This window comes from Heterocephalus glaber, unplaced genomic scaffold (genome assembly GCF_053883595.1).
Source record: "Heterocephalus glaber isolate CG9 unplaced genomic scaffold, H.glaber_assembly_v1.0 deba00000122, whole genome shotgun sequence".
Taxonomy (NCBI): domain Eukaryota; kingdom Metazoa; phylum Chordata; class Mammalia; order Rodentia; family Bathyergidae; genus Heterocephalus; species Heterocephalus glaber.
In genome coordinates this window covers 54,791,187-54,814,312 of record NW_028258138.1, presented here as the reverse complement: position 1 = coordinate 54,814,312, position 23,126 = coordinate 54,791,187, and the positions used below count along the sequence as shown (strand labels likewise).

General features: G+C 36.5%; 1 protein-coding gene across 10 annotated transcripts in view; it reads left to right on the top strand.

Annotated features, from left to right (window-relative positions):
- The window catches only part of Cblb (Cbl proto-oncogene B), a 212,441-nt gene extending 196,623 nt beyond the window's left edge, over positions 1-15,818 (top strand). For all 10 annotated transcript variants that reach the window (XM_021264279.2, XM_021264269.2, XM_004835783.3 and 7 more), the window contains one exon: positions 14,281-15,818. In XM_021264279.2, the coding sequence (XP_021119938.2) occupies positions 14,281-14,540 (260 nt within the window). In that variant the 3' untranslated portion in view covers positions 14,541-15,818. The remainder of the gene's footprint in view (positions 1-14,280) is intronic.
- Positions 15,819-23,126: the final 7,308 nt, after the last annotated feature.

The following is a 23,126-nucleotide window of genomic DNA, read 5'->3' as shown; positions in this document are numbered from 1 at the left end:
ACAAAAGTACTTCAGGGAAAAGAGAAAAGGAGGCTTAATATTGTCTTTGATCAGTCAGTACAGCCCCATTCATTCATTCAGGATTTATGTGTTCTCCTTATTTTGCCTTAACATATTTGGGAAATGGGGAGAATCTCTTTGTACACTGAAGTGTTGTGTCCCCTTATTTTTCCATTAAGACATAAATCTGACTAGAATAATACTAGCACAAAACTGCATTAAGCAACCTATTTATTCACATGGCTTATTTGGGGCCACTGTGCCATGCTCCAGTGTCGGCCGTCAAGTAGAATATTCCATAAAGTAAATATAAGTCAGATTCATACCATTCGTAATGAAATGCTACTGTTTTTCTTCCATGAAGTTTATTAATAGTAATATATTCTGTAACTTGTGATCAAAATAAGTAATGAGCTTTTTTGAGAGTTACCAACACAGGCATTCTTACTTGATGCTATGCATGGAAAATGCAGAATTCCCTCTATAATTTTATAAATGTTCACAGTTTGTAGAGGTTTCAGTCCACAGACAACTAGCTCAAAGTCAGGGCAGCATTGCAAAGGAGAAAAACAGTCCATAGCATGAGAGCAGGAAGCAACAAGGCTACCGTCTTCTTTTCCTTTTTATTCCATCCAGACTGGTAGCCTATTGGTTGGTCCCACCCATACCCGGGGTGGGACTTCCCTCTTCAGTAAGTCCATCACCCACACCTAGAACTATGCTAAACTCATCAGTAGGCTAATCCAGTATCATACACGCATATCTAGTCGCTCCTCAAAGCCCCATCTCTGACCCATGAGGCTTTGAGGGGACAGTGAAACCACACAAAATAGGATATTGTATCTCCAACTTATGTTTGTTCATGTGTTGTTCTTGACAGCTACCTGCCTGTCCACTACTTTATTTCACACTAGCAGAGTCTGATACTACCTTCTGGGTTACGTCTTTCCCCTGAAAATTTGGTGCCTTCAGGATTCTCATAGCCCTTATTTTGCAGTAATTAATCTGTTTTTTATTAAAGCCTTTAAAAAATTACCTAATAAGGTTTCTGATAAAATTGCTGCTATACCTTGTAAATTCAGTTTTTTTTCATCTTTCATAGCTAACTGAATGATCATAAATTATTTATAGACAAGCTTTCTGAGGAAAGAGTATTTTAAAGAATTCAAAAATATAGTTTCATTGATTTAAAGAAATCTTCCTCATTATCCTACCCATGAAGAACATGTGTACAGACATGCATGTCAACATACACAATAAGCCTTCCAAATATTTTGTTTCTCTCAAAGAAAATATTTCATAATCTACTTGTTTCTTACATGAGTGTATTATTCACATTTCATGTCTGTAATAACTGTGTTTACAAATTTTTCATTTGTTTTTCTCTTACTATATATTATGCTGCAGATTAAATTCTTTTTAAAAATGTAATGCATGTGGCAAAGTGAAGCATTAACTTTGGGAAAGGTTTTATAGTATTTAGATGGCAATTCAAGTTTACTCTTGAAAACAGTGCTCAAATTTTCCATAATTTCTTTTAAATGGATTTGTAATCAGGCAAAGATCTTATCTTATTAGAAAAAGAATTCTAATGCTAGTTTTTCTCTATTAGCTTAAAGGAGAATTGATAGAATGTTGAATTAATTTTATATTAGGACCAATTTCTATAGTTATATTTGTGAAGATCTCTATTAGAAACCATGGCTTCAGTTCATACAAAGGTTAGAATTATATAGTGTAGTCATGAGTGCTAAGATGTTTTAAGTAAATTATTTATTTTTAAGATTTTTCTTTTATTTTTTTCAAGAAAGGAAATTGTACCACAGCTCAACTACACATAATACATCTTATGTGCACTTGAGATTTAAAACCGTACACCTTGGAGTCTTTTTCCTTCCAAATGTAATACTAATGTAGCTCTTTTATAACCATTTTCTATAAGTATCCAAAATGCAATGTATGTAAAATCTCTCATTAATTTGTAATTTAATGAAAATTGTATTAAATCATGCCATTATAGACAGACTTTGTATCCAGGGTAGCAGAAACTTGGCCTTATGGCATAAGTGAGTTTCAGAATTAATTGACCCAATTTATAGTAGAATAACAATGTTGTAATGTATCTGAGATTTCACTGTCTCGATCAGTTAAATTCACATTATTTTTTTCTTCTAATCATTAGCTGTTGTTAAATATGAGGAAATCAGTAGTCTAGGAGTTTTGAAGTCTGTCTCAAAAATGATCACTAATTTACTAAATAACTTTAGAGATTATGTCTCAATAATGTATATTTAGTACTTTTGTGGTTGTTTTGTTGTATTTTGGTTGTTTGTCTCAATCCTGGGAATTGAAGTTAGGGCCTCATACACACTAGACAAGCACTATACCATTGAACTATACCCTCAGCCCTGTACAATATTATTTTATATAATAAAATATTTAATATTTTTTCACATTTACTGTGGCCAAATGATCTGCTAAATATTTGATATATGTAGATATATGAGATATTTAAACTGTTTAATATCTATTATATATCTATTGTTATATACAAACAGATGTATTTGTTATATTGTAAAAATGTATATTTTGTTATTTATGATTACACATTTATATAGTGAATATTTTATAAGTATATATGGTTAAAACATATAAAATATAAATATATTTTTCTAGACATTTTAATACAGACAAAATTTTATTTCTCACATTCTAAAATAGTTATTAATCTTAATTCATAGAAAAGTATAAGAGAGTGAAGTTTAGTAATTTCTCCAACATGTCACATCTAGTATTAGTCTAATAAGATTTAAATCAGTTTTGTCTTTTTCAATAAGCTTTGCACCCATTTGTTCTTTATTAATAAAGCTTTTGTTGTTTTCCCATCAGCCAAACTAAAATCAGAAAATATCACACTTGTGTATAATAATATTGTTAAACTAAGTTTGGAGATGTTTAATGATGAAGTCAAAGGTAATAGTGAAGGAGTAGTAATGACAACAAAGGAATTGGAGGTTATTAGGAGTAGTGAAGGCAGACGTGGAATCTTAAAACCCGGCTTCTCATTATTCCTGTAGCCTTAGGAAAGCCCCTCACTTTGTGCTTTCCTATATTTTTTACATTAGCAAACTCTACCTCTGTCTGATTCTCCATCGTGTATCTTTGAGTAACTCAAATTTATGAAACTACCAGAGGGGATCTATGGAGACTATTGTTGTGGTTTCTTTTTGTGGTACAGGCGATTGATTGAAATTGGGGGCCTTTGCACCAAGCCTACATCCCAGCCCCTTTTTATTTTTGTTATTTTGAGAAAGAGACTCACTAAGTTTCCCTGGCAGGACTTGAACTTGTGATCCTTCTGTCCCAAGTTCTGGGATTACAGGGGCATGCCATTGTGTCCAAATGTTCTTGTTGTTTTAGGAATTACAAATAAATGCATGTACATTACAAAGCAAAATGGAATTATAGAAAAAATAATAAAATGAACTCACTTATACTCTTTCCTCAGAAACATTATTTCCATTTTGGAATGCTTTCTTCTAATGTTTTGTCTATGCACATTTTTATATAGTTAAGATCACAGTCAATGTGTCAGTTCTATCTCAGTTACATTTAATATAGTATCACAAATATCAGATCATTAATATTGAATAAATATCACTTTATATTATTGTATGATAGTTCATCATTTTTATGTGCTATCAAATACTATTTAAGTATGTTTAAAATCTAATGGAATCCCTGCCTTTATGAGGAAGAATGATAATCCATTAAATGTCTTTGCTTTTGTTTAGAAATATAGAAACTGGGTCACTACTTACTTGAGCAAACCAATAAAGCAATAAAAACTGGGAAATGTTTTCATCATTAAAATAGTATTTCTTACTAGACATAGCCTTCAAAATTTAAGAGGAAAAGCCCAAAGTTCAGATGATGAAGGAAGAAATAAGATCTTTTTGTGGTAAAGTAATTAAATGCCACTGAGGTGGAAGTGTTTGTGTTAGCCCGCTTGCTGTCACTGACCAAACACCTGGCAGAAACAACTGAATGGAGGAAAGATGTATTTGGCTCATGGTTTCAGAGGGTCCAGTCCATGGTTAGGTGGCTCCATTGCTTTTAGACCTGAGGCGAGTCTGAAATAACATGCAAAATGGTGTGGTAAAGGAAAGCTTCTCTCCTTATGGGGACAGGAAGCAGAGAGAGAGGGTGGAGCATCCAAGAGGAAGGGCTCAGGGACCACATAATTGTCCCCAAGTTTATGACCTCGTGGGCCACTCCTTTTAGCTAGTCCCTATCCCTGGTTCCATCACTTCCCAGTAATGCCAGCAAATAATGATCTCATCAGTGGGTTACTACACTCACAAAGTTAGAGCCCTCATAAGCCAGTCACTTCTCCAAAAGCACATCAGCTGGCCCAAGCCTTTACCATGTAAGTTTTTGCTGACATTTCAAATCCAAGCCTTAATAACCATCAGCTACTATCAATGTAGATTATGTAGATACACAGTGATGTGTCTGACTTTCATTTTTACTTCATCATCTGCCTTTGGGGATCTTTTAGATACTTGTTTTTCCCTGATTGCTCATTACTCCATGTAACAATGAAAGTTGAATATCAGATATTCTTTATATCTCCATGTACTGTGGCTCTGTTAGAGCTATAGAAACCATTTTAACATCCAAGGTCATTTTTTTTTTTTTTTTTTTTTTTTTTTTGAGACAGGGTTTTGCTATGTAATGCAGGCTGGCCTCAAACTCTTGGCAATCCTCCTGCCTTGGCCTCCTGAGTGCTGGGATTACAGGCCTGGGCCACCACACCCAGCCTGATCATTTTTGTTTATCTGAAAAAAAAATTCTTTTTGCACTTGTGAGGGCAATACTGCTGCTGTCAAGAATGCAGGATTTAAGCGCAAGGACCCAAGTTTGATCCCTGGTACCAAAAAAAAACAAAAAAAAATAATGTGGGACTTGTCTGGAATCACACTAGGTATTATTTTTGCCATGCTTTCATTGGGCTAATTTCACTGCCATTCAGGGCTTTTCTTTTGTCTCCTTGCTCTTCTGTATGTGAATCAAGACATTTAAAATGACTTTTCACTTCTTCTTCCAAAAAAATACTTAACTCTGAACAGCACAACTCTGAAAAACACAAGCACTAGCTAAAAGTAGACAACCACATCCAGGAAGTTGCTTTAAAGTCTGTTTTATCTGAAACCTTTATGCAAACCTTGCATTTTACACCTTGTGATGTCTGTATTTTAATAATTAGAAATATTCATGTACCCACATCTTTGAGTAAAATTGGTACTCCAGGAAGATGTACCAGTGTATATCCTGGGTCAATTGTGTATGCCTTTTAATATTCTTGCACTTATTTTGCTATTACTACTGTTCATAGGTGTGTAACAATACCACAAACAAGGACAGCAGCCTTATAGAGTTGGAAGGATCTTGCTTTTTTAAAAAAAATACTTACTAATGGAGTTTTGTATGTTTTCATACATGTATACAGTATGCACTTATTAAATCCAGCCTTCTTTTACTGACTCCCATTGCTCCAAATCTCTAGTAAATACTATTCTACTTACCTTTAGCTTCCACATATGAGAGAAAACATGTGGTACTTGTCTGCCTGTGCCTGGCATATTTCATTGAATATAATGTCCTCCAGTTCCTTCCCTTTTGTTGCAAATGACAGAATCCTTTTCTTCATTGTGGCTGAATAATACTCTATGTATACGGTACATACCACAGTGTCTTTATCCATTCTTCTTTTCATGGATACCTAGGCTGATTCTGTATTTTAGCTATCATAAGTAGGCTGCAGTAAACATGGGCGTGTCGGTGTCTCTTTGGCGTACTGATTTCATTCCATTTGATTATAAACCCAGGAGAATGATAGCTGATGGTGGTATTTTTAGTTTTAGTTTTTATTGAGGAATGTCCATACTGTGTTGTATAATAACTATACTAATTTACATTCTCACCAACAATGTGGAAGTGTTCCTTTTTCTACATCCTCCCCAGCAGTTATTTTTTGTTTTCTTGATAGTATCCCTTCTAACAGGAATGAAATGATATCACTGTGGTTTCGATTTGCATTTCTCTGATGGCTAATGATACTGTTTTGCATATATTTATTCTTTCATCATCCCTATTTTTTTAAATATCTATTCAATAATTTGCCGATTTTTTAATTGGATTAATTTTTTTTCAAGTTCTTTCTATATTCTGTATAGTTGGCAGCTATTTCCTCCCAATCTGGAAGTTGTCTCTTCATTTTTTGTTTCCTGTGATTTTCAAGTCCTATCCAGCAAACTGTTTCATTACCCGTAACAATGTCTTAAAATGTTTCACCTGTTTTTTTTTTTTTTAGGAGTTTTTGAGATCATGTACTTATGTCTGATTTAGTTTGAGTTGATTTTTGTATAAGTGAAAAAATAGGGCATCTAGTTTCTTCCATATTTGGATACTAGTTGAAGAATTTATTGTTATCCATTACCATTTGTTGAAGAATCTTTCCTTTCCCCAAGGTATGGTTTTGACACCATTGTCAACATTCATGTCTTTAGAGATGGGTAGGTTTATTTCTGAGATCTCCATTCTATGGTATTGGTCTGTGTGCCTGTTTTTATGCCCATATCATGTTATTTTGGTTATTATGTGTCTATAGTATGCCTTGAAGTCAGGTATAGTAATGCCTCCAGCTCTGTCTTGCTCAAGAATGCTAGCTCTACAAGATCTTTTCATAGTTCCATATGAATTTTGTGACTTTTTTCAAGATCTGTGAAAAATAAAGACTATCTTTGGTATTTTGATAGTAATTCCATTGAATCTATAGATTACTTGGGGCATTGTGGCTGTTTGACCAATATTAATTCTTGTGATCCATTTACATGGATCTATTTCTGTTTTGGGGTTCTCAGTTTCTTTAATATTTTGTGATTTTCATTTTAGGGGTCTTTCACATCCTTGGTCAGTTTATTCCTAAAGATACCATTTTTTATAGCTTCTGTGAATAGGATTGCTTTCATGGTTTCTTTCTCATCAGATTCATTATTGGTGTATAGGAAAGCTGCTGAATTTTGTACATTGATTTTGTATACTTCTACTTTACTGAATTAAATTATAAATTCTAATATTCATTCATTCATTTATTGGTACTGGGGATTGAGTCCAGGGCCTTCGCACTGAGTTACATTCCTGACCCTTTTTTTTATTTTGAGACAGAGTCTCATTAATAATTGCCCAAACTGGGCTCAAACATTTGATCCTTCTGCCTCATCCTCCAAGGATGCTGGGATTACAGGAATGCACCACTGTTACCAGGTTTTGAATAGTCTCTTGGCAGAGTCTTTAGGTTTTTCTATGTACAGAATCATGTCATCTGCAGATACTGAGGTTCTCTTGAGTACAGTTCTCTGTATCTGCTTTTTATTTTTATTTTTAAGTGCTATTGAATTATGTAAAACTTTTTCTGTCTATATTGAGATACAATTTTCTTTTTTTCTGATGTATTTATTGACTTGTATATGTTGTACCATCCTTGCACCCTTGTGATATAACCATCTTGATCATGGTGAACAATGTTTTTGATGTGCTGTTCAATTCCATTTGATGGTACACCATTGAAAATGTTTGCCTTATAGTTGTCTTTTGTTTTGTCTTTCTCTGATTTTAGCAACAGGGTAATGCTGGCTTCATAGAATGAGTTTAGAAGGGTTTCTGCCTTTTTACTGCTTTGCAGTACTATGAGAAGATTTAGTTTTAGTTCTTCTTTAAAAGTTTTGCAGATTTTAATGGTGAAGGAGTCTCGCTGCCACCTTGGAGGGGGGAGTCATTTTATTAAATTTTATTTATTTGGATTTTCTCTCATTTCTCATTAGTATAGCTAGTAGTTGCTCAACCAACTCTGTTTCATTGGTCTTTTAGGTGCTTGTTTGGTCTCTGTATTATTTATTCTGCTCTGATCTTTGTACTTTCCTTCTGCTAAACTTGAGTTTGGTTTAGCCTAAGTACTTCAGATACATCTTTAGTTTGTTTATTCAAAATCTTTCTTTTTTGATGTAGACACCTATTGTACACTTCACTCTCAGTGCTCCTTTTGCTACTCCCACGAGTTTTCATATATTGTGTTTCCATTTTCATTTGAGAAATTTTTAAATTTCCCTTCTGACTTTCTTGATGACCCACTATTCATTCAAAATTGTTCAAGCTGCATGCATTTGTACACTTTCTAAATTTTATTTTGTTATTGACTTCTGGTTTTGTTCAAGGATGTATATTGTGCAGCTGTTGGACAGAGTGTTCTCTAAATGTCTGTTAAATCCATTTGATCTATAGCAGTGGTGGCAAACCTATGGCACTCATGCCATAGTGGCTATCACTGAAAGCTCTAAAAGGTTCGCCATCACTGATCTGTGGTATAATCTAATTTAGATGTTGGTATGTTGATTTTTTTTTTTTGTTGGCGTCTAAGATGATCTACCCATTGTTGAAAGCGGAATGTTGGAATTCCCTACCATTATTGTAATGGAGCTTATGTCTCCCTTTACTTTTAATAATGCTTATTTTATACAGATGGGTGCCCTGACATTAGGTTCATACAATATTATGATTGTTACATCTTCTTGTTGAATTGCTTCTTGATCATTGTATAGTGACCTTCTCTGTCTCTTTTTACAGTGTTTTTCTGAAAGTCTGTTTTATCAGATCTAAGTATCGCTACTCCATTTTAGTTTTTCACTTATTTGGCATATCATTGTCCATCTCTTGCTTTTTCAGTCTGTGTATGTCTTTACTATTAAAGTGTCTTTTAGGCAACGCATGCTTGGGTTTCTGTCTTTTATTTTCATAATCCATTCAGCCAGTCTGTATCTTTCAACTGGAAAATTTAGTTTGTTCTACTCAAGATTCCTAATGGGTAAGAACTCATTACTGTCATTTGGCTGATTTTCTTCTAGTTGATTTGAATACTCCTTGTTCTTTTCCTCTTCTCTCTTTATTCTGTGGTTTGATGACTTGCTGTGTGTAAAGTGTTTGATTATATTCTATGTCTTTACTATAGGGATTTATACTTTCACATGCCTTTGTGATCTTATCCTTTTATTTTTAGATTAGACCTCCCTTAGGCTGGTCTGGTGGTCATTCATTCATTCACTTGCTTATCAACAATGTCTTTATTTCTCATTCACTCCAGAAGAACAGCCTTCCTGAGTACAGTAATCTTTGTTAGCAGTTATTTTCTTTCAGGATTTAGAATACATCCTCTATTCCCTCCTGGCCTGTGAAGTTTTTATTGAGAAATATGCTGTTAATCTAGAGATATATCCTTAACTGTGTCTCAATGCTTTTTCTCTTGTATATTCTAAAATTCTTTGTCTTGTCTTTTTTAAGTTTGAAGATAATATTCTGTGAAGATCTTTTCTGGTTGTGTCCATTTGGGGTTCTGTCAGCCTCTTATATGTAAATGTCAATATTTTTTACAAAATTTGGGCATTTTCTGCTATTATTTTATTCAATGGGTTTTCTATGTCCTTAACCTTTATCTCCTTATCTTTGGGTATTCCAAAAATTTGGATACTAGTTTAGTGGTGTCACAAAGATCTTAAATCCTGTCATTTTTTTTTTGTAAGTCTGAATTGGATATTTTAAAAGATCTTTCAAATTCAGTATTACTGCTGCCACTTGATCTAGTCACTTATTGAGGCTTTCCATTGTATTTTTTATTTGATCTGTTCATTTCTAAGATGTGTTTGCTCTTTCAAAATTACTTTCTTTTTCAGTTTCTCATTCATATTTCTGGGGTGTCTTTCTAATTTCACTTAACTGTTTATCTGTAATTTCTTGCATTTTATTGAACTTTTTATAATCATTCTTTTCTTTATCAAGCATTTTGTCCAGTTCATTTCTTTGGAATCTGTTGTTAGAGGGTTATTATATTCTTTGGAAGCGGCATATTACCTTGTTTTTTCAAATTTTTTGTGTTTCTACATTGAGATTTATGCACCTGGTGGATCAAATACCTCTACTTTTACAGGGTAGCCTTCTTAGCAAGTAGCTTCTCCTGAAGGTGGGTCTTGGGAATCTGCCTGTTGCTGTGCAGTTTTACCATCATGACTGGGCACTGTACTGTAGTCCCCATAGCTTCTTCCATTCTGATAGTGAGTGTTGGTGTCAGAAAGACCCACTTTCTCTGTGTACTCTGCCAGAGTGCAGACACTAGCTGTTCAGGAAACCATCATGTCCACAGCAGTGGATGTAAGTAGTCACTGTGTGGGTCCTACAGTGGGAGTGGTGGTCCCTATAAGAGGGTGGGATTTCCTCAGGTACTTCTGATGCTCCCTGTGTCACTAGGAAGTAGCAGTGACAGCACCAGCAGTAGTGAGGATTTTGAAGCATTTGTCTTCTGACGAGGTGGTGGTGAGGGTCCAGATGCTGAACAAGGAGAGGTGGTGATGGGACCTGCAACACCCCCTCTGTGGTACTCACACCCAGTCCTGACAACAATATCCAGTGAGGATGGTGTGCAAGCAGACACTGGCAGATGCCTCAGTGGGGTGGCAGCAAGAACTGTGGCATTCTTCTCTGCTCTTCCTATGGTGGTGCCTCCTGCAGGAGTGAAACAAAGAGTTGCACAGAGCTGTGCTTGGCACCCATGTGCACACCTCGGGGCCAGACAACAGCTGAAACCATGGAGATTCACATTGCCCTTAGTGCACTCCTGTGGGGGAAGAGCAGCAGGAACCATGATATTCCCTCCCTGCTCTGTCAGAAAATGGCACATGAGTAATACATTCAGGGTACTAGGCACCCCACTGGCTCTTGACTTCAGTCCTGGCACAGGCAGGAGTCTCCTTGTAGCTAGCTAGTTCCATGGTTTCAGAGGGCAAGCACACTGACCTTTGTTTCTTGAGGATGGTGCTGTCTCTTTCCTCCATGTCACAGTGTCTGTCTCCTACAGTGAACGGCGCCCAGTGACAGTCACTCTGCTATACCAAGTTGGATTGCCGGGCTGCTATCCCCAGAACCAGTGCAGTGGCATGTCTGTGGAGTCCCAGGTGTAGGAATATGCAGGGCCTTCTGAACCCTAGATCAGTCCAAACTCAATAGCCTTTTCGTAGGATGGTTCCTAGCCACAGCACCTTGATAGTTCACTGGGAAATGATATGTGAAGATCCTTTTCTGAAGCAAGACAACCATTGTTATTTTTATTGTTGCTGACACAAAATACCCAACAACCAAAATTAAAGGAGGAAAAGTTTACTTCAGCTCACAATTTGTAGAGGTTTCAGTCCATAATTGGCGGGCTCCAAGGCAGAGGGGCATCACAGAGTAAAAAGTCCATGGCATGGCAGGACAGGCAGAAAGCAGCAAACAGCAGCAGCAGCCTGCCTTCTTTCTTTCCCTTTATATTCCATCCAGGCTACAAAAAAGCCTATTGATTGGTGCCACTCATACCCAAGGTAGGGCTTCCATTATGTACATCCTTAATCTACATTCACACACTAATGCAGCCACCTCCGAAACTCCCCACCAGTGACCACATGAGGCTTCGGGGGGAGGCATTTAGATACAAGCCATAACAACCATGCAGATTTTAGGTCACTTATCTAAGTGGGCTCCAAGCCAGCGAGGATTGTGGAACTTCCCAGTAGCTAGGATGCCAGCTAGGTGGGTACTTCTCTTCAACTGTCTTGTCCTCTTAGGTCCTTGCCCTTTTTTTGTGTGTGTGAGCTGGTGATAGTTTCCATGTTTTTCAGTATTATCTACCAAGATCAAAGATATGTTTATTAAAACTAAAAGTTCTAATTCTTCAGAACTAATTACGAGTTGTGGCAGGTAGTGAAGAGTTTCAGCTTGACTGGCTTTGGGATCTACCCCAGGGATTGGTGGCACACACTTCTGGGGGTACTAGGTGGTTCAAGGGGGCATAACCTGGGGTACTGTTTCTGGTCCCAACCCCTTCCTCTCTGGCACTGTTCCCCTGCTCTGCTTCGTGGCCACCATGAACTAAGCAGCTTTGCCTCACCACACTCCTCCATGGTGATGTCTTTGCCTTGGAGCCACTACCCAATCATGGACTGAAACCCCTAGCAAATCAAACCTTTCTTCCTCTAAGTTATGAATCCTGGATATTGGGTCTCAGTAACAAGGAAGCTAGTACACCAGTTGTACTACTAGATAGGTCTTTGGAGGTCGTAGTAACCTTCTCACTTTATTTAAACACATAGCTATTATTTTCCAACATGTGTAACATTCATGTGCCTTTCTCAGTATTTTGATGAAAACAAAATGACATTAGAAATCTTAGAAAATTACTAGTAGAAGGTGTTTAGACTTGCATTTATTGTCTCTATACTTTTAATTAAAAATAAAAATATAAAAAAGTACCTCAGAACAGATGATTTAAATGTATGCATTACATAGTAATTGAGTAAAGAAAAACGTGGTGGTATTGCTAATAGTTTTTTAAAATTATGTGAAGCAAAGTATAATTTATTTTCCACCTCTGCATGATAATGAAGATACTTAACAAGAAAATAGAATTTCAAAAGATACTAAAAATGCAATTTTGTAGATAATAATTTCAAATATTTAATTACAGGTACAAAAATAGTATGAATCGGGGCTGGGGACTTAGCTCAGTGGTTCCGCCGCCTGCTGCGCAAGCACAAGGACCCAAGTTCGATCCCCAGTACCAAAAAAAAAAAAAAAAAATAGTTTGAATAGCAAGACTTAGAAATTGTATGTCCTTATATATGCACATAGTTCAGTATACATTATCTACAGGTATAATGTTTTCTAAAAAAACTGGACATTATCTTATAAAAAAAAAGTTTTGAAATGCAACTATCATGAATTTGATGTGGAAAGAAACATTTTCATTCTGGTTGCTTTTATATGTGTGATCATTTCTATTGCCAAAATTGTGAATGGGATATTTTTCACAAGCTACCTTCTCATGGAAAAATATTTTACTCCTCTTGGTTTAAAAAGAAAATATGAAATAAAATTTTGGAGATTTAAATTTTATTGTTATTAAAAATATAAGCTTACAGTAGCTTCTGACAGCATTGAAGAAGTCAGCAAGGAAGCAGGGACCAGAATGGGCACTTTATGTGGGAGACATTGTCTATGGCTTCACTTTACTTTTCACTTAAACATGACTTTGGGTTTATCATTTGACATTTGGCAATAGTTATGAAGAAGCTGTTGAATACTGTTGTCTAGGTAGCCTGAAATCTATAAATGTGCTTTCCTGGCATGAATTTGACCTTCTTTTTGTTTTGTTTTTTTTGGTACCGGGGATCGAACTCAGGTCCTTGCGCTTGCGCAGCAGGCAGGGAAACCACTGAGCTAAATCCCCGGCCCGAATTTGACCTTCTTTAAAGTTTTTTTTTTTAATCTAGGCTTTCAAAATACAGTGTACATGTGTGGATATATGGGCAAAAGTACCCTGTCAGTCACTGCTCTCTATGGATGGTTAATTTTCTTAAGAGCCCTGTCTACTCCTGGGTGCAGAGGCATTGGTTTTGCTTTAAGAAACTATTAATCATCAAGAGACTGATTTAAAACCCTGTTCTCCCCTCCTGATGTTTCTCCTGGGTTTGCTTTATGTCAGGCAACACTTGTACATTGAAATCTGTAAAAAGTGAGCAGAGGACTACATGTAATTCTGCTTATCCTCTTGATAATAGTCAAATCATGTTTTGTTTTTAATTTCTTATTACATAACATCAGTAAGATGTAGCATTATTAACTTCAAAAATAGGAAGAGACCCTATGAAGCATATTTCTCAGAGTAGTTGTGCTGTTTCATAAGTACAACGTAGGACATTTTGAGGTTGTTCTGCTGTGAATATCTATGAGTTTATGGAATTTCTTCTAATAAAGATCTCCCAAAACTATAGTCTGTGCCATAGGATACAAGATACAAGGATACAAGATGATAACATCTACAAAAATGAAAGCCTTCCTCATTCAGACAACGGTTTTGATTATTTTTCTGTATCTCCTTTATGTCATATTTCTTAAAGAATTAAATGTGGGACCAGTAATTAAATCTGTTAATTTCTCATTTGACCTACTAAAACATTCTACCACAACTTTAATTTTCAAAATGTAAATAATATTGTGTTCTGTGATAGAATGGAAAAGTGGAAGAGATTATATTTAAAGGCAATGAAAAATAGTATTTTAACATAAGATAAAACTATTTTGTTTTAATGTCTTCATTTTTATTTGTCTCAATGGTATCTCTCTGTGAAATCTACACAGATGGTTCACAAGCACCAGCCAGACCCCCCAAACCAAGACCCCGCAGGACTGCACCAGAAATTCACCACAGAAAACCCCATGGGCCCGAGGCAACATTGGAAAATGTCGATGCAAAGATCGCAAAACTCATGGGAGAGGGGTATGCCTTTGAAGAGGTGAAGAGAGCCTTAGAGATAGCCCAGAATAATGTCGAAGTGGCCCGTAGCATCCTTCGAGAATTTGCCTTCCCTCCTCCAGTCTCCCCACGTCTGAATCTATAGCAGCCAGAGCTGTAAACGCCAAAATGTAGAGCAGTTGACAGATGTTCCAGGAGCATGGAAAGAGAAGATTGAGATGGAATTCAAGAGAGACGCCTCCTCCTCTTGAGAAGGAAGGCCCAGGAGCTCTCCTCCGAAGATTTTTGCCTGCTCAGGATGTCGACGCTGTGGCCCCGTTGTGTTGCTAGCCATACTTTTAAATCAGGGTTGAACTGACAAAAATAATTTAAAGACGTTTACTTCCCTTGAACATTGAATCTGTGAAATGCTCTTCCTTGTTTACAAGTTGGCAAAGTTGCAGTTTTTGTTTTTGATACTTGTGCTGTGTTCTTGACAGACCCTTTGCAGAGTGGTCCGGTCTGCTGTAACATTTCTAATAACCATCACCTCTTTTGCTGTCCACATCAACAGCAAAATCACGTCTTCGTGTTGATCTCCACCATCTACGTCCTTCCCCACCCCCCAGGTCCAATTCCATTTCTGCCATTTACAAGATGCTTTAAAGGTTCTGATTTTCAACATATCAAACTAATGCAAAAAATTATTGTATGGTCTTCACTACTGAGTCTTTTCTTTGGAAACCATCACTTTTGAGAGATGGGAAAAAACCTGAATGTATAAAGCATTTATTTGTTAATAAACTGCCTTTTATAAGGAGTTTTTACCTAATATAGAGGAGCTTGCCTTGTTTAAGTTTTATAACCTTTCATTTTTCCATATTCTTCATCTGTGTCATCCCAGGGGCGCCATGGCACTATAAAAATCTAAAATATTAGAAAGCAACAACTTCAGAGAAAGTGCACAAGAGATAAAATTGCACAAGACGGTGCCATACTGAAATAATCTAATGAGGTCCTCAGGTATTTATATCTGCATTACTTTGGGGCATGCTGAATAAGAGGGCCACCTCCCTGAAATATATTAATAAACTTCAGCTAAATCACAGACATCCTGTACCTCTTCCAAAGTGGAATAGATGTCTTTCCCTGTTTGAGTGATTATACTGTGGGTCATAACCGCTGTGGGACCACTTCCTTTTGCGATGGAAACATTAAGTCTTTAATGCACTGTTAAGTGCCGATGCTACTGTGGCAGTATTTTTGCAAAGTTCCTAGTAATTTCCTCCAGTCAAATGAGGGTTCATATTTAATTTGTAGATTCTCAGTCCACATTGCTCCATCCAGTCAGGTGAAAGTAATGTATAGTTTTGCCTTTTTTGTAAAATTGCAGTTGGTTGTTCAGAAACTGTGTTATTACTTTGAATAAATTTACAAATATTTATTGAGCATCTACAGTGTACTTGGCACTGTTAGGCACTCTGTTTTTTAAGCACAGACTCTTCATGAACTGATTCTAGCATAATGTTTTATTTTTTACGATAGCAAAAGTCTCTGGTGGACAAACTCTGGGAGGTTGGCACTGGAGCTTCAGAATTTTCTAACAGTTTATCTTTTTTTTCCATTCCTAATGAGAAAGTAGAGGAGAAATGAGACAAAACGCTGTAAAATGCTTGAACCCACTGGCAGTTTTCTAAATATGGATTATTTGTGGGTTGTGCATGTTCTAACCACTCCTTTCTTCACACCCAGTGTGATGTTTAAAAAAAAAAAAACACATTAGTTTCAGGTCAGGACTCAAGGGGACAGGACATAACATCTGATAGGTCTGGTGAACTAATATGCAAGGCTTGCGTTGATGCAGGGAGGGGAACGAAAGCATTTCTTTGCAAAGTAACGTGTGCCCGTTCTTACAGTCTTGCTCTCATGGGGTGAGAGGATCCTTGAGGATGTGTGCAAGCCTTGGATAGTTTTTGTGCTTAAATGAATTTCTTGTGATTCTGAGCTGGTTATGTCCCTAGAGGGGAATTTTTAATTTTCCTTATACTTCCTGTGAGTAGGTATGAGTATAGTTTTTTATACTTTGAAAATTGCATTGGCTAATTTTATATTGCTTTCTGAACTCTTAAGTTATGTCATCATGATTTTTCATGTGTTGTATTAGTTTTTGATGTCACATTGGCTTTATTATGACTGGATGATGATAGGAACAGTCTAAAAGCCAAAAGTTGCCACTTTGTTGTGATAACATTGCCATAACATTCTTGATAGATTAGGGGATGATATAAAATAAGAATGTTCGGAAACACAGTACATTCTCATTCAGTTTTCAAATAACAAGTTAAAATTTTCAGTGAGAATTAAAAAAGAAAAGACTTGACAATGTTGTAAATTTGTACCGGAAGTTCAGGGTAGGAGGAATTTTGCAAATAGTTTTCTAGCCCCTACCATAAACTCTCTATATCTTGTACTCAATAGCACTCATTACTTTTGTCCTCAACAATAGCGAATCACAAAATCATGCAGCATAGAATGGAAAGAGGGAAATTTTCTCTCAAACATTGCCATGAAAACTCATAGCTATTGCCTATGACATAACTCAAAGAATATTTTTAAACAGATATTTAAACAAAAATATTTTTTCATTATAAAAGTAACTACCTATTAGTGCTTAGAGATGATCCAGATTTGGTTTCACTCTGATTCAGAAAGTTAGACATTCCTCCCATTTCTCAAAATTTGCTAATTTAACACATTTTTAAGCCAGTATTTAATAACTATAAGATTAAAAACAAATTGTGGCCAATATTAACTCTCATCCCCAAATATAGGGGTAAAAAGGATTTATATTCATCATTATTTCAGTAAATTTATCTCCAGTCTCTTTTCTTTTTCCTTTGATACCTGACATACCACAGCCAAATTTTCTAGAATAGAATCAAAGCATTTTATGCTGGACTTGAAGTTTCACAAATCTGACCGTTAGCTCTTACCTAGGCATTTCCCCTTGCCCTCACCGCAAACAAACTCGGTAACAGAACCCTAATTGCAACCTTAAAGGGCTCACGGCTAACTCAGTATTTCACACACCAAGAACACTTCCCAAAAGTTTCTTTATAATGTGAATTTTCTTAATTTTTCAGTTCCAGAAGCATTTCTTCTACATTACTTTTTTTCTCAGATTTTCAGCTTGAAGCTTTAATTTGCACTGAATTATCTAACCTGGTTTACAAATGCCTCTCTTAAAATGATGGATTTGGAAGCAAATTAACAGTATATTTTAAATAATACAGGTACTGCCTGTTAACCTGGAATTTTAGTGCTTCTAGGAAGAGTTTCCAGAAAAAGACAGCAAAAGAGTGAAAGGTTTCCTTTCTAGTTACTATTATATTGTTTTTAATGCCTTTAAAAAATGTCTGAGGTAGAGCCAGGGATTTAGCTCAGTGGTTCTGGTGCCTGCCTCCCAAGCGCAAGATCCTGAGTTTGATGCCCAATACAAAAAAAAAAAAGTGTCTAAGGTGGCAAAATAGTTATGTGTTCAATTAATTTATATTTTATTCATTCTGTTTCATTTCTGGTTATTATGTAACCTCAAGTATCTTTCTGTTCTTTTAAGGTATTTTATAAAATGAATGTTAACAAAATGCAGAGTTGGTACTTTATTTTTCAAATGAACAAAAATATCAGAGCACTTCTATGTTGTAATTTTTCTTGATCTTCAGAACTGATTTGACAAATGGTAAAAACGTACCCATCATACATAATTTATTAAAACCAAAACCATGTACCTAGGATAGTCTCACATTCTACTCTGATGTCAGAACTGAAAGTCAAAGTCATATTAAAGGTGAGAGAAATACTACCATTCCCAGAAAAGGCTAAAGATCATCCAATGATATACTAGATAACTGAGAATTCTCAATCAACTGTAATATCTGTTCTTAAAACTCTTGGTTTTTCTAATCATTGGTTACTAGCCAGTTTTTCTAGAGACAAAACAGATTTCTGAAATATTAATCTTTTATATCAGAAACAAAGTGGAATTAATTGGGACATGCAAAGACCTATGCCTAGTAATAGTAATTATTACCTTGAAGCACACACAATGAAAAGGGAAAGATTCATAAGCAAGTAACTCCAATACAGTAAATGTTGTAGGTAGGTCCCCATATTATATTACTATTCCATGTTATGGTAAATGCTTAAGAACTCATTGACCCCTTACTATGTGTAAGAAACTTAGTATTGAAGCATTTAATCTTTTTAACAATCCTGTCTCCTAGAACTGTGGTGGAAAAGGTAGGAGTGACAAATTCCTTGTAGAAAGCTTTAAGAAGTCAGGCTGAATAGGATTTGTCAGCCTTAAAAGAGGAACAAGTTTTATTGTTAAGAAATTCAGAGATTAAGCTTTCCACCTAGGAACCACACACATGATCAAATATTGCTATTTAGGCAGAGGCAAGTGGTAGTGGGGCCTAAAGGAGCCCAAGTGGACCAGGCCAGCCACTCTGGTCCTGGGAGCTGTGGGAGGAGGAGTTCCTTTCTGGAGGTCAGAGGTGACAGTAACCATGAAAATGAGATCTTTGGACACAGAGGAATTAGGGTGTTCCTAACAGGTCATATCAAATGATAATCAGGCAGCAGGCTGAAAGGAAATTTAACTGTCATGCTTTTTCTTTATGTCCCTTTGAATTTTAAAGAGAAACTGAGAAATTACTCATAATTAGCTATTTTTGCTGAGTTTTCATCCCTACCACCATACCTTTTTGGGCTCAGAATTATGGGTCCCCTGAAATTTTAAATTGCCTGTAATTGGCCTCCAGAGCAGTAGAGGAAAGGGGAATGGAGTTTCTGAAATTTAAGTGTAACATTACTCCTTTCTGTATGCCTCCTTATGGCTCTGAACCATAGGGCCTCCATGTCTGCAGACTTTATTACACTTCTCCCCTGCTCCAGCCCCTTTGTTTCTGCTCACCTTTCAGTTATCCAGATTTCCCTGTCTCTGTTCGTGCCAGCCCTGCTACATACGTCTCCCCTTGTCCTTTTCCAGCCTAACAAATCTTTTTTTCTTCAAAATTAGTCTGCAGTACCACCTCTGTTAAACATTTCCTGTCTTATCCTACATGCAGAGTGGAGGATGGCATCTTTAAGTCTCACCTGGCACCAGTATAACACTTGCCTCCTGTATTTGCAGAGGAGGCCTATCTACTTTGGTTTGTTTGCATTTATTATCAGTACATGTTTGCAGTACATACTCTTTATATTCCTTCTGTGGAGTTAGTACATGTACAAAACATCTTAATTACTTTTTTAAAAATACCGTTTTCCTCCTATATCTTAACTTCCTCTACTGTAGATCCCAGAACTGGTACACAATAAAAAGTTTCCAATAAGTGAACTGAAGCTTTGAGCAGCCAGTGGTAGAAGCGGCCCTGAGTTCTGGTCCCTGCTCAGCCACAGGCTACCCAAATGGAAAGAGCACTCTTTGGTTTGATTTTGCTTCCTTCATTCCTGGACTGGAAGATGTGTAAAATTATCTATTCATCTGATTACACTAAAACAGTGATGGAAAACCTTTTAGAGCTTTTAATGATAACAGCCTGCTGTGGCATACGTGCCATAGGTTTGCCATCACTGCATATACCCTACCCAGAAAACTTAAGACACTCTTTCATCTCCCAGAATTGACATTAAGGAGAAACATGTCTGATTTGTACTATTCACACAGCAAGGAGTTGTCCCAGTAGTCTTAAGATAACAGTGAACAAAAATATTCTGGTTGAACTGAGGACAATAGAAACCTCCAAAGGCAAAAAGCTACACATCCTCCCAGCCAAGTCCAGAGTCTTCTTGACCTGGTGCCCCATATGCCCTCTGCACCCTCATTCGTGCTGTGTTTGCTATTCAGAGCCCAGTACAGTAAGTGCAGATTAGAAAGAAGTGAACCTGAGCCGGTGGAACTGCCAAGGGGAGTCTGGGTTCTTTAAGAGCTGCTCTCAAGTTTAGAAGCTAGTTCAGGTACAAACAATAACTTGTCCTTCAGTTATAGAAAAGAATGGCATAACTAGTGGCTCCCTTTAGGTCTCTCATACAAAATGTGGCAAGATATTGAAGAGCACTTTTCCTTTATAAGGCTAAAATCCCAATGCTGAAAAGAACAGTTGATAAGTAAGTGCTTCTACATTCTGAAAAGGCCCTCTAGTAAATGTCTGTAGGGCTCACACAAGGCTAAGGGCAGAACCCATTAAACAGAAATGATGGCTCAAAGGTGGACCTGGGAGGCATGAATGAGAAATTTATGGATTGAGTCCATCTCCTCAAACCAAGTAATGATAACTCCAAAAGAAAGCTAACTATAGCACCAGGGAACTGGCGTCTTGCTCCATTATATATACACACAGTGGACTTCCTCATCTTTTATCTGTATTTGAGCAGAATAAAAAACTGTAGAGCAAGAGGCAGCAGTGATTCATCTGACAGATTGCCATCACTGGGAAGACAAATACATCATATTCCCCAGAACAAAAAGACCCTGTCAGTGCAGCTGAGTCTTAAACCATCTTGACAAGACCCAAGGGGGCTACTTTCCAGGCACAGTAACTCAAGCAGCTCTGAGGTTTATGTATCTGAACCATTCACAAGGGAGTCGAGGTAGAGAAGGACATGCATTTGACATCAGTGACAAAGTCTCCATTTGGAAACTCACATCACAAATGAAAGAGAAAATTGAGGACACACTGCAGTAGCACCTACAAAGTTAAGCTATTCCTAAACTCTTTTTGCCTTGTCCCAAACCGGAGGATGCAGAAGCCTAAGAATAAAGAGGAGTGGTAGAAAAGAGCAGATATTTCACATTCTTTCCTCTTAATTCCTGAGATGAAGGCTTGTCAAGCCCATGAGACAGTGTACAGGATAGAAGGAATTAAAATGCGAATGACAAATAAGGAATAAGAGAAAAAGCAATAATTCAAGAACATCAGTTTACCATGTTAGCAGCTATCAAGTCCAAAGTGTTTGGTAAATTGGCTATTAAAACAACATTCCATTTCAATGGATTTTTCTGGTTTTCTTAGCTTATGAAAAATTATTTAGTCAGAGAACCATGAGGAGAAGTTCTCTGGGAAGATGCTTTGGATTGCCCAGATCCATCGTACTTCTCCAAAAATACTTCTTTCCTGAAAAACTCAGTTCTGTCCAAGCCTCAAGCTACAAATACATGTCCTTTGTAGCAGAGACCCTCTCCTCTGGGGTCCAACATCACTAAAACTCTCTTTTCCCTATGGGGAATTCTGTCTTGGTAAACCATTCATACCTTGTTAATTGGTTTGTTTTATGAAGAAAATATGACAGGCATAAAATAAAACAGCTGGCAGCAACTTACCTAAAACATCAATGACTGTCCTGAAATTACTCTGAAAAGGAACCAGTGTCCCTAAAGAACCACTCTAATGTAAAATGAAAAGTATTTTGCAGAGAATTAAACTTAACCACAAGTGCCTAGGCCCTAGGCTATTCATACATGAATCAAAAATTGCAGTGCCAAGGCATTTATTTATATAATATTTAATCAAGAGCAATGTGCAATGTCTGTTTATCTGGAATTTCTTGCAAAATAAGGGAGAATAAAATGTCTAGAGCAAGACTAATGTATCTCTACTAAACTATCTCTACTTAATCAGCACTAACATAATTAAACATTTATACAGCACATTGAGATTGGGAAAGTATATTTTGTTTTAAATCTTGTATATCTCAAAACTCAAGTAAATTTGTTACACTTGATATCTTCTCTTTACACACAGAAAATTTAGATGCCAGAGAGCATAAATAAGTTTCCCTGGATTGCTCAATAATTGACAAGAGCTAGATTTGTAGTTTATCAATTAGTCCCATCTTACACATTAGATATGAAAATTAGTCCTAACAACAAGCGAGACTTAAGCAATTCTTTCATTGGCAAGAAAAATTAATATAAGTGACTTTCACCTTAGTACAATTGCAATATAGCAATATATTATCAGTGTTTTTTTCAAGAATGCTTTGGTAATTGGTCAGCACCATTGTGTAAAGAAAACAGAATCACATAATTGAAGCTGAATGCCACACTACAAATTCTGATCAGCAACTTGAAAAATATAGATGAGTTAAGCAGTCTGCATTCCAAAGTGGCTTATTATTATGGGTCTTTTAGCCAGACATTTCCAATGTGTATGAATATCTATTTTTTAATTAATTTACTCTTTATTAGAAAGGAGAAAAGAAAAAAGTTACATTACAGCCTACCCTTTCACAGCAAGGTGATTTAATTGCTTGATTCTGTGAAAAGCTAATAAATAGAGATAGGGAAAAATACAGCTTAAATTTAAAAAAAAAAATCTGTTTCACTCATGAGGCATCACAGTGTGGGCATGGAGGCCCTTTTGGCAGCTGTGCTATTAATCTTTAAGAGGCTATAAACTTGTCATGGTAAGGACCCTGCAAATTCAGCTTGAATACACTTTGCTTTTCACATTAGTGACATGTGAGGACACTTACTCCTCTCCTCATCACTTCAGCACTGTGAGAAGGCCAGGGTTCTTGTTCTCATCTGAAAGGACCACCACCACTTCAGCTCATGACTTGTCAATCCTTTGTAATATTAACCCCTTCAATTAAATTCATTTGAAGTTGAAGATGACAACAAGAGCATTTACTCTCTTGAAAGATCGCACACTTCCATTCCACCTGGAAAAGTCTGAAGCAATCAAGCCCT